General features: G+C 45.3%; 1 protein-coding gene across 2 annotated transcripts in view; it reads right to left on the reverse strand.

The window, feature by feature from the left end:
• Positions 1 to 636: 636 nt before the first annotated feature.
• GAK (cyclin G associated kinase) overlaps positions 637 to 12,794 on the reverse strand; it is a 111,899-nt gene continuing 99,741 nt past the window's right edge. For both annotated transcript variants that reach the window (XM_030566388.1, XM_030566387.1), the window contains exons 26-28: positions 8,183 to 8,331; positions 5,862 to 6,038; positions 637 to 3,940 (exon numbers count right to left, since the gene is read on the reverse strand). In XM_030566388.1, the coding sequence (XP_030422248.1) occupies positions 3,839 to 3,940; positions 5,862 to 6,038; positions 8,183 to 8,331 (428 nt within the window). In that variant the 3' untranslated portion in view covers positions 637 to 3,838. The remainder of the gene's footprint in view (positions 3,941 to 5,861; positions 6,039 to 8,182; positions 8,332 to 12,794) is intronic.

Genomic DNA, 12,794 nt, shown 5'->3' on the forward strand with positions numbered 1-12,794 from the left:
CATCGTGGTGATATCGTCTGTCAGGACTTGAACCACTTTGCCTTGTAAGTGGGACTGAACAGCCTGACTGGCCAGGCAAATCGCTCTGAGCTCCCTGACATTTATGTGGAGGGAGCGGACAAACCCTGACCAGTGGCCTTGTGTACTGAGCTTGCCCAGGTGGGTCCCGCAGCCCAGGTCTGAACTGTCTGAAACCAAGGTAGCACCGGCCCCAGGGAACTCCCTGCAATGCCAATGCGGGGTCCATCCACCATGCCAGTGATGACTGGGTCTGGTCTGGCACCTTGACTACCAGATCGAGGTCATGCCTGTTGGGGATATAGACCGATGCCAGCCAAGCCTGCAGCGGCTGGAGGTGGAGCTGGGCAGGATGGACCACGTAATTACAGGCAGTCATGTGGCCTAGCCACCATAGGCAAGTGCAGGCAGTGGTGTGCGAGGGCCCCTTATACAGGAAATCACATCCGAAATGGCTTGGAAATGGGCCTCCAGAAGGAAGTCTCTGGCCCGTGTGGAGTTGAGGATTGGTCAGGGCCAGCTCCAGGTTTTTTGCTGCCCCAAGCAAACATAAAATAAAAAATAAATTAAAAAAGGGGGGCTGGAGTGCCGCCCCCAAAGCAAAAAAAACAAACAAACAGACATACACACACAAAGCCGGAATGCCACCCCAAGCACATGCTTGGAACACCAGTGCCTAAAGCTGGCCCTGGGATTGCCTCAATAAAAACTCTATTCATTGCACTGGTCTGAGGACCGATTTCTTTTCGTTCACTAATAGGCCCAGGTCGTGACAGGTGGAACACACTAGATCGAGAGACTGTTCTGCACTTGATCCCATGACCTGCCCTTGATGAGCCAATTGTCGAGATAAGGATAGACATGGGCCTCCCGATGCCTCAGGTAAGAGACTGTTGGGGCCAGGCATTTTGTAAATACTCGTGGTGCTGAGGAGAGGCCAAGGGGAAGCGCCGTGAATTGGAGCCGATGAGAGGATGGAAACCTGGAGGGCAGTGCTGGTGATCTGTGATGGTGAACCGGTGACCTGGGCTGATGAGGAAACCAGGGATGCGGCGACAAGGAGTCCTCCCCAGCTCCAGAAACCGGTGGCATTCACTTGCCTTCTGGGAGGCTTTCGTGGCTGGCTTTCCCTTGTAGGGAGCCTTTGCCGGATCCATCACCGCACGCCATATCCTTTGCTTTCTCAGAGCGGGGAAGGTGTTAACTCTGCTGTAAGTCTGAGTCCCCTACCACTCCCTGGAATGAGTGGCAGATCCCTTGGGAGGTAGGAGGCCCCCTCAGGGACACGTTCCCTGCGACTCTGGCATGGGCCGGTGGCCAAAACAGGGTCCTTTACTGAATGCCCCTTGTTCCAACTTGCTCGGTGCTGGTTCCTACTTTTTAGGCCTCTTCTTGGGGATCAGTGCTGGGTAGAGCCCGGTGCCAGGGGTGCACTACACATTGAGGCCAAAGTGCTGGGAGTTGCGTCTGGCCGGGACAGCTCTGAGGTTGGAGAGCAGCCTCCGTGAGGAGGGCCCTCAAACGAATGTTGCATTCTTTCTGTGTCTTGGGATGAAAGTTCTTACAGATGCAACACTTTTCTTTTACCTGGGATTCCCCCAGGCACTTCAGACAGCTGCCATGCAGATCACTAACAGGCAGGGCTTAAAACCCAGTGACCGGGGCATGCCCTGCCTGGTGCAAAGTCCCCACCGGGATCCTTACTGACTAACTGCAGTACTGAAGAGCAACAACAAACAAAACTATTTACAGCTGTAACTCAAAGGGAAAGAACCGCTGACCACCTGTGAGGCACTCTGACCAACCAGCACAGGCGGCAAGAAGGAACGGAGAGGGCATAGGGCCGGTGTTGCCTGATGTACTGATGCATGAGCACGGCACTCTAGAGGGCATCACAGCCAATCCTACGGATACAGCTAAGGCAAAAGTCTCCGACAACTGTGCATGTGGGTGCACACACACACATAATCGAGTGCCTGCTCATGTCGATTCCAAGAACCACCGATGAGATTAAAGCTAATTCAGAGCTGTGCCGGCATAAGCCCATACTTTGCAATTCAGATCAGAGTTCAATAATCCTTCACTCTTTCAGAATTCACAGTGACCAAATATATGTACACACATTACACAGAGGTAACAGTTCAACGGTGTTATATCTGAGTTTGGTGGGAGCCCATAAGTGTACCCAGCATTCACACAATCTCTTCTCCAACCCATTCACTGGGATCTCGACTTTGCAGTGGAGAGCCTCATTTCATGCAAATTGTGGGATAATCGGAATAGAAAAATTAGAAGATGCTCATTGTAAGACAGCTACCTTGATGTCACTGCAGTTCCTTTCACAGTTAAAAATCCAAATTGGATGCAAACGCAAATTGATTAAAAATACCTCTTTTAAGCTACTTGGGTAGCAAAGCTGCAGTGCACAAGACTGTCACCAAAACTTAAGTATCACTAACAAACATTCGCAAACTAGCCCCAGGAACTGGGATTTACAGTTTGGAGTTATATAATACTGTACAATAGTCATTGGTTGTTAGTATTCAATTATCCATATATTTGTACATGTTAATTTCTGGGTTTTGTTTCTTTTTTTAAAGAGATGAGAAACAACAGTGCAGTGAGCTGTGTTCTCACACTGGGTTCTTAACCAGTCTTGCACCAGCCAGTGCACTCACAGTGTACATCAAGTAGATGATGCCCTAACTATACACACTGGTTTGTTCTTTGCATACATAGCTGTGTGCATACATGCTTCTAAAAATCAAGTTCTTAGATATGCAACGTAAGTATCCTACTCTCAGCATAAGCACAGGAAATGCTTTCAAGAGGATAGCTAACAATATAACATTGACTCAGTTAAAACAGACAAATCAAAGCAGAGTAAACTGTTTTGTGCTCACATTTCAAGTTGCAGAATAAATGACTGTCAACATTTTTTCTAGTATGGTATTTATAAAGCCAATGGAAGGCACATTCCACTGAAAAAAAAATATGAATAAAAGCTGAAATTCACAGAGTAGGAAAATAAACACTAGTCATAGTGGTGCCTTCCAAAAGTTCATAATAAATAACAAAAGGTTGGAATGTGCAGTCCTTATATTAAAGCTAAGATTTGTTTCCAGGTTCATGATACACATTTAAAAAAATATATATCAAGAATAATCCTGGCTGACTTGCCCATACCTGGGAGCTTTTTGGCTAAGCAACTGTCAATTCATTGTAAGGAACACAGGTATTGTCAGAAAATATTTTAATTATTTACAGAATGATCATCAGAATGATTACACAAGATACAGATGAAAATGTACACCTCTTATAGATTCAACAAAAAGATATGCTGAGCAAATTCACTGCTGATAATATAACTAAAGCACTTAGAATAAGGCGACGGCACCAAACATCAAAATTAAATCATAACTATTGAAATTATAAAGTACAAATTGAGGTTGTGTGTTTCTTTTAAAGAAAAACAAAAAATCAGTGGATTTGGAATGGCTTGCGCTTTTGATACCATTACGCCAGAAATCAGGGGACATCATTAAAGTTATTTATATTTCACCATATTTAACCTCAATGGAAAGATCTGTTCTCAGGCTAAGCTTCTGAAGCATTGAGCAGTTGTTTTCTGAGTGCATCTGTGTATGTTCTGGATTCTGCATCTCACAAAAATGTATCACCCACTTCTGAGTGCATAATTTCAAACTGCTGAAATCATGCAAAAATCTTTCCTAAATCCTAGAGATAAGAAATTCAGACTAACAATACTCCACTCCATTTTGCTGCACATACATTTTGAAAATCCCATACAGATGAAGTTTTAGAAAAGAGATTTTGATCCCTGGTTTTCAAACTCTGACCATGCATCACTCAACTCCATGAAGATCATTTTGGCATACTGTTCATAAGGCTGTCCTGTGGCCTGTAAACAAACAGAACAGGTATTAGACGCTTACTGCAGAAGTCTAGAGACCGTGAAGCATTGCAGCAGGGCTTGAGAAAAAAAACTGCATTTTACTAACAGTGAAATTCACACCCTGTCTCTTGTTTATAACAAATAAAGGTAAACAGAAAGGGGCTACAGTACTGTAAGTGTGCATGGCTTTTTCATCCAGATACTGTAATTCCCTTTTCCCCAAGTCCCCATATATAGCAAAGTCAGAGTTTAAATGGCACTGAGGGATTATAAATTTGCCTGCATCACTTCAAACTTTTTTAGTCTAATTTGCTCAACGTAACTGAAGTCGTACGTTCCATCTTGTATTAAAGGAGTCGATAATGGTCGTTGTTTTCAGCAAGAGGCTCTTTAAAAATGAAATCAAAACTAATTTAGGTAGAAACTACTGCATGGCAGCTCTTACGTTAGTACCCCACAATGCAACTGAAGAGTGATTTCCAAGAATGCTGTTGAATTCTTTTATGCTGGAGTCCGACTTTCCTAGCTGAACATGCACTGCTGACTATGAACGCTCCTAGGCTTTTTAGCCTCAAACAAATACACCAAATCATGGAGAAAGTTCTGCTGTCACAGCACGGACCTCAATCTAAATTGGTCTGGGGAACCAGTGCGTGCATAGCAACACTGCAGATACACCATCTGCTCAATTTTAACTCATCCTGGCTCAGAGGGGAATAAACACAAGGCCCCGTGTATTCTGCAACCCCAGACACTGCTGCAGGATTATGCTCCAGAATCAGAGTTTTCTTTTTTTTTTAAAATTCCTTAATTTTTGCTCTTGTTGTTAGAAAAGCATGAAAAAGTGAACCCAGTGCAAGAGATGCAGTGTTATCTTCCTACATCTGTACACAGCCATGAACAGGAGCCCTGAAAAGGGTGAACTGCCCTAATAGCAACAACACTCTTGTAAAAGTGACACTACAGATAATGTAGATATAATGCCTATTTACAGAGGGACTACTGTGCTTATTAGATTATTCTTTTTTTGTATCTTTTTTTTTTTTAAATTGGAAGCTGCCACATAATTCCCACCAGGACCTTTCAGCAGATTTTATATCTGGTTTGCTGCGGCTTACATGGGACCAGTGAAATCTCTGGGAGGCCTGGGAGTTGGAGGACCCTGCCCAAGACCCTTTCAAGAAGCAGAGATTAAGCACAGATTACACTGATCTGCATTTTGGTTAGCAGATGTCCAGAACCTAACAGAACTCTGCTCCAGTAGCTGGGCTTTCCTCAGACTGATCTGAGTGGGACCGAGACGTGCAGGAGTTCAGATGAGGGCAGGACTCAGCCCCGGCCGCTCTGACACCTCATGACTGTGTTATGGATGAGGTGTGAGACTTGAATTCCTGTACTGCATGGTCTCACTGGTGTGCTAACTTCAAAAGACAACACAACAAACGGAAGGAAGGCAGAGCATGTGGCTGGCCAAGCAGCCAGGTCCAGTAGGGAATGATAACATGAGTGGTGGTAGAAGTGCTTCTCAACCTTTGTATCTGAAGGGAATCCACCCCACTTCATTCCTCCTTCCCCAAACAGGTGCTGATGGGTAGACAGCACTAAGCTGTACTGTCCAGCCCAGCTGCTGGGGACCCTCTTCTCTCCCCTTTCCCTGGAGATCCTTATCCCCACAGTCTGATTCTGCCCCTTGAAGTGCCAGAGTCCAACGCAATAACCGCACAGCAGAAAAGTGGACTGAAAAAATGCCCAGAAACTAGCTTATTGTCCCTGCCATCCCCTTCCCCATCGAGCCTTGCCATGCTTGCATGGGTAGATCTGTTCAAAAGTAGGAAGCTTAGCAGATTTCCCTTGCAGGACTGCAGAATTAATTTGGTAATACCAGTTTGATAAATAGCCTTTAACATACTCAAGAAAAACTACTCACCTTATCTGGATGAACCACAAGTACTGCCTTCCTATAGTACTTCTTTACTTGTTCAGGGGTAACGAGGTCTGCTATGCCAACTGGCTTCCACTTGTTCTCCCCTTCCCAGAGCACAGTGTGAAGAGTGGATATTAATGCTCTTATATTTCTCTCTTTTCCTTCAATCCAATCTAGAATCTGAAACAAAATTAGAAATATTCAAATTGAATGCTGCTGCCTTAAATGTTGCTTTCAATTCGCTCAAAGATACTTTCCTCTCCCATCACTGAAAACAAGACAGACCTTGAGGTTCAAAAGTTTTGAGAGTACTTTGCAAAGATGATCTTAATCATACAGCCAAATTCCACAGAGTGGACACCATGCTTAGCCTTGAAACCCAACAGTGATATATCAAGTCTGCTAGCCGAGGACCAGCATGCTTATATGTAGTTATATATTTGGCTCTTTCTTAGATAAAAATTCAGTTCTCTTGGAATGATTCCTAACCAGTTAAGTGTAGAAACTGTATAATAGATGACAAGAAGTGATCTGAACAAAGTAACCACGGCAGAATATTCATTTTAGTTACACTAATGAATCCCACGGTAACACAGGTTGTCCATTCCAATGCTAGAAATCTTGTTTTATTTGTAAATTTCAGGTAAGGGTCTTAAGCTGTTTTGAGACTTGTACACTCATATGGTTTGCTTGAGTAAATTGAAGTTTTCTGAACTAAATTGCCCCTTGAACTACAATTGGCTAACAATGCACTTTGCTTAGTTGATTTTATATAATGATATTTACATCACTCAATATAGAATCCTTATGGCAGTAAGGGGAGTATCTCTAAATTGTAACATCACATTATGTAATATCTCCCATCTCCCCATCTAACACGGGAGATGGCAGGTAAAAGGCTCTATTTTTTATTTATAGTATTTTACATAAAAAAACATTCAATCTAACCTATGGACACGAGTTAAAATATTCCATCAATAAGCTGATTTCCCCAAATCCTCCCTGAGATTATTTCTATTAATGTTGTTCAGAACTACGTACATTATCCTCACGATGTTTTACAAAACTAAATAGTAAATGTTACCATTTAACCTTATCTGCAAGTAATGTACCAGTAAGAAATACAAAATCTGATCAGAACACACATGGGGGTGATGCCACCTTGGAGCCTGGAAAGAATCATTTTCATGTGAGTTTAATAGTTCATTTTCAGTGGATTTGACAGAGGGACAGAGAGCCACTGAGAGGAGAATGAACGACTGCTCTAAGAAAGTGATTCTCAAGTAGTTTTTGTTCTTCACAAGACATAATTCTGTATGATCAGTCACATCCATCACAGCACCATAGCCCTGAACCCCTCTGCTGAAAGGGCACTGGTGAAACTGCACTTGATTGGCGAAAAGGTAATAAAAAGGCTCTAGCTGCCGAAGAGTGGACTTGACAGCAATGAAAACCTTTTGACCCAAGCTCTCCCAGTTTGGTACAGACCAGAAATGCACCCTCCCATCTTCTCCTTAGTCAAAACGTGAGTTGTGCTTGTCTAGCCAAGTCTGTACTAAGACGTGCTCTTTAATGAAATGGGAAACCCAGGCCCTTGTACTCCCTATGGGAGAAAATCCTGCATTAGATGTAAAACTTCACTTCACACACATTAGGATTTTACTTGTTTGTATCTTGGTTTGTTTTCAGCTGAGTTCGTAATTATGTTCTTCAGAACTGCCCAGCTCTCTCACACTCTTCTCCGCCATGTTCAATTTCTCCATGAGATTTTACCTGCTGCTTTTTATCGAGTTATTTTCAAAGTCTCAAAATCCTTTCACAATCGTTTCTTGTGAAACGGACGTTAGATCCATTCTAGGAGTACCTTGTCCACCTCCCCTTCTGGATTAGGCAGCCTGTAACAGACTAGCCACAGGATAAGTTACCCTTTCTTTTTTTTGCTCCTTTCTATCTTATCACACACTTGAGAGAGGAGTTTTACCACCATCGGCACTTCAAAGCATGCCAATACAGAACAAACCCTCTCTCCTGAGCACATCACCCTCTTCTGTACTGATACCCCAGTTGCCCACTGTCTCTTGGGTACGTTAACTAATTAGGATATACGTTCATGCATTAAGACCAGTAGGTTCCTCCTAGTTATTCCACACTTGGGTGGAAACACAAGTAACAATTTATTATAAACCTCTACCATCTTTGTAACCCTTCAGTTTTCCTTTTATCCTTCACTGTATCCTCCCCAACCCTACCATCTATAGTTGTAAGTAACATAATTATGTTTATATTTGAATCAAAACCATGGTTTTTATTATTAAACATCAAACCTTTAATTTTAAAGGGTCCATGTCTTTAGACATTTCTTGCTTTCTCATCTCGGCAATTGTCTTGGTTCCTTTTTTGTCAGATTTAGCTGAAAATCCTTGATTAGATAATAGATCCTCAAAATCATTTTCTGAAACTTTTGGCTTTTGTCCTTTTAAAACAAAAAGAAAAGAAAAATAACGGAAGAAAAATGCTTATTTGTACATGATCATGACAGGTAACACGTATTCCACACTATGGGTATGTCTACACTGCACATTCACTGACAGACACATGTAGGGAAGATGTGGGCAAACTACGGCCCGCAGGACCATCCTGCTCGGCCCCTGAGCTCCCAGCCAGGGAGCCTAGTCCCCGGCCCCTCCCCCGCAGCCACACCGGCCATGCTCTGGCCTGCCACTCCCGCTGGGCAGTGTGGGGAGCACAGCTGGCTCTGGCTGGGGGTCACAGCTGCGAGCTCCTGCTGCTGGTAAGGGGCAGGGAGTGGATGGGGGGGTTGGGTAAGGGAGCAGGGGGTCCTGGGGGGCCATCAGGGAGGAGGGGGCAGTTGGATGGGGCAGAGGTTCTGGGGGGGCCTGTCAGGGGATGGGGAACAGGGAGGGCTGGGACTGGGAGTCCCAGAGGGCCTGTCAGGGGGCTGGGATGTGGATGGGGTCGAGAGGCCAGTCAGGAGATGGGGGGGTTGGATAAGGGGGTGGGATCCCAGGGGGCAGTTAGGGGCGGGGGGTCCCGGGAGAGGGCTGTCAGGGGACAAGGAGCAGAGGGCAGTTGGATGGGGGTGAGAGTCCTGGGGGGGGGGTATCAGAGGATGGGGGTGTTGATAGGAGTCGGGGCAGACAGGGGACAGGGAGCAGGGGGCGTGAATAGGGGGCAGGGGTCCCGGAGGGGGCAGTCAGGGGGACGAGGAGCAGGAGGGGTGGATGGGTCAGAGGTTCTCAGGGGGGCAGTCAAGTGGCAGGAAGTGGGAGAGGACAGATAGGGGGAGGGGTCAGGATGTTTGGGGAGGCACAGCCTTCCCTACCCAGTCCTCCACACGGTTGTGCAACCCCAATGTGGCCCTTGGGCCAAAAAGTTTGCCCACCCCGATGTAGGATGTGTGTAGCCACATGCCACAGCAAAGAGCAGGCTGTGTCCACACTGAGGTGTGTAACTACACATGGCAGTAAAAGGCTCCAGCAGTGGGGAGCTACCAGAGCCTTTCCCCGCTACCTCCCCCCTGCAATAGCCTTTCCCCACTGCTGGAGCTGTTCCCTGCGGCGGGGAAAGACTCCAGCAGTGGCACATGACGCTGCTAAGAACAACTGTGTAGACAGGGGAAGACATTGCTATGCCAGTAGAGAATTGTGTAGAATCTCAGAATCGTAGGACTGGAAGGGACCTCAAGAGCTCATCTAGTCCAGTCCCTTGAACGCTTGATCTACACCATCCCTGACAGTTGTTTGTCTAACCTGCTCCTAAACATCTATAGTGATGGAGATTCTACAGCCTCCCTAGACAATTTATTCCACTGCTTAACCGCCCTGACAGGAAGTTTTTCCCAATATCCAATTTAAACCTCCCTTCCTGCAATTTAAGCTCATTGGTTCTTGTCCTGTCCTCAGAGGTTAATGAAAACAATTTTTCTCCCTCCTCCTTGTAACAATCTTTCATGTACTTGAAAACTTATGTCCCCTCTCAGTCTTCTCTGCTCCAGACTAAACAAACCCAATATTTGCAATATTCCCTCAGAAGTCATGTCTTCTAGACCTTTAATAATTTTTGTTGCTCTTCTCTGGACTCTCTCCAATTTGTCCACATCTTTCCTGAAATGTGGTGCCCAGAACTGGGCAAATACTCCAGCTGAGGCCTAACCAGCGCGGAGCAGCGTGGAAGAATCACTTTGTGTGTCTTGCTTACAACTCTTCTGCTAATACACCCCAGAATTATGTTCGCTTTTTTTTTTTTTTTGCGCGCAATGGTTTATACTGTTGACTCATGCTTAGCTTCTAGTCCACTATGACCCTCAGATCGCTTTCCGCCATACTCCTTTCTAGACAGTTGTTTCCCATTTTGTATGTGTGAAACTGACTGTTTCTTCCTAAGTGGAGTACTGTGCATTTCATTCTATTTACTTCAGATCATTTTTCCAGATCATTTTGAATTTTAGTCCCATTCTCCTAAGCACTTGCAACCCCTCCCAGCTTGGTATCATCCACAAACTTTATAAGTGTACTCTCTCTACCATCATCTCAAACTCTGATGAAGATATTGAACAAAACCAGATCCAGAACTGATCCCTGCGGGACTCCACTCATTATGCACTTCCAGCATAACTGTGAACCACTGATAACTACTCTCTGAGAACAGTTTTCTAACCAGTTATGAAGCCACCTTGTAGTAGCTTCATCTAGGTTGTATTTCCTAGTTTATGAGAAGGTCATGCGAGACAGTACCAAAAGCCTTACTAAAGTGAAGATACACATTTACTGCTTGCCCCCATCCACAAGGCTTGTCACCCTGTCAAAGAAAGCTCTCAGGTTGGTTGGACATGATTTGTTCTTGACAAATCCATGCTGACTGTTACTTATCACCTTATTATCTTCTAGATGTTTGCAAACTGATGGCTTAATTACTTGCTCCATTATCTTTCCTGGTACTGAAGTTAAGCTGACTGGTCTGTAATTCCCCAGGTTGTCCTCATTTCCCTTTTTATAGATGGGCACTATATTTGCCCTTTTCCAGTCCTTGCGAATTTCTCCCATCTTCCATTACTTTTTGAAGAGAATCGCTAATGGCTCAGCTATCTCCTCAGTCAGCTCCTCGAGTATTCTAGCATGTATTTCATCAAGCCCTGGCAACTTGAAGACATCTTATTTTAAACTTGTTCTTTCCCTATTTTAGCCTCTGATGCTACCTCATTTTCACTGGCATTCACTATGTTAGATGTCCAATCACCACCAAACTTCTTGGTGAAAACCAAAACAAAAATATCATTTAGAACTTCTGCCATTTCCACATTTTCTATTAGTGTTTTCTCCTCCTCATTGAGAAATGGGCCTACAGTGTCCTTGGTCTTCCTCTTGCTTATAATGCATTTGTAGAACATATTCTTGTTTTATGTCTCTAGCTAGTCTGAGCTCATTTTGTGCCTTGGCCTTTCTAATTTTGTCCCTACACACTTGTGTTATTTGTTTATATTCATCCTTTGTAATTTGACTTAGATTCCACTTTTTGTAGGACTCTTTTTTTGAGTTTCAGATCATTGAAGATCTCCCGGGTAAGCCAGGGTGGTCTCTTGCCATACTTTCTATCTTTCCTACACAGAGGGCTAGTTTGCTCTTGTGCCCTTAATGTCTCTTTGAAAAACTGCCAGCTCTCTTAAAAACTGTTTTTCCCTTAACGCCATGTCTACACTGGCAATCTTACCGATGCACAGGAGAGAGTTCTCCTGTAGACATAATTAAACCACCTCCAACGAGCAGCAGTAGCTATGCTGGTGGGAGAGCCTCTGTCCACACTGGTGCTTTTGTCGGTGCAACTTTATGTTGCTCAAAGGGGTGTTTCACATCTCTCAAGAGACCATTCACGGTTAAGTGGGTTACAGGTTTTCTTTGGGCTTGGCTACACTCGAAATTCCAAAGCACTGCCATGGGAGCACTACTGTGGCAGCGCTTCGAAGTGCGAGTGTGGTCGCGGCGCCAGCGCTGGGAAAGAGCTCTCCCAGCGCTGCAGGTACTCCACCTTCCCGTGGGGATTAGCTTGCAGTGCTGGGAGCCGCGCTCCTAGCGCTGGGGCACTGTTTACATTGGCGCTTTGCAGCGCTATAACTTGCTGCGCTCAGGGGTGTGTTTTTTCACAACCCTGAGCGAGACAGCTGCAGCGCTGTAAAGCGTCAGTGTAGCCAAGGCCTCTCTCTTTTCCCCCCCTCTATGACTGAAGAGGTGTTAACCGGCCACTTATCACATTTCAAGGGACCATTCAAGGTTAACTACTTATGCTAAACAATCTACCCCCTTGCATTTAGCTGAGGCACTCTGGGGTTTTCGACACTTAGGGCTTGACTACCCTTGCGAGTTACAGTGCATTAAAGGAGCCCCGTCCACAATGACAAGGCACGTAGAGTACTCTGACTCCGCGGCTACAGCGCTGCTGGTACTCCACTTCGGCGAGTGGAATAACGTTTGATGCACCCCCGCTGGAGTGCCGTGGCACCAGTGTGAACAAGGTGTTGCATTACTGGGTTCTGATAAGCCTCTGGAAATGTCCCATAATCCCCTTAAGTCAAGTGGCCACTCTTGTCATTGTTTTGGATATGCCCTTTGAAAGCTCCATTTGACAGCCAGCTGCTTATCTGCTCCGAGACAAAGCAACCATTACTGTGGAATGCTGTGTGTGTGTGTGTGTGTGAGAGAGAGAGGGGCAGGGAGGAGAGGGGTCTGCTGCTGTCTGAACTACCAGACAGCATTCTGACATGCTCTCAGCCCCCCCAAAACCCACTCTCTCCTCCCCTACACACACACAGCACACTCCCTGTCACGCTCCACCCCACCCACCCCCCATTTGACAAGCACGTTGCAGCCACTTGCATGCTGCTCTGTGGCCACTGAAAGAGCTGCTAATGTGGCCATCCCAGGG

Source organism: Gopherus evgoodei, chromosome 6, assembly GCF_007399415.2.
Source record: "Gopherus evgoodei ecotype Sinaloan lineage chromosome 6, rGopEvg1_v1.p, whole genome shotgun sequence".
NCBI lineage: Eukaryota > Metazoa > Chordata > Testudines > Testudinidae > Gopherus > Gopherus evgoodei.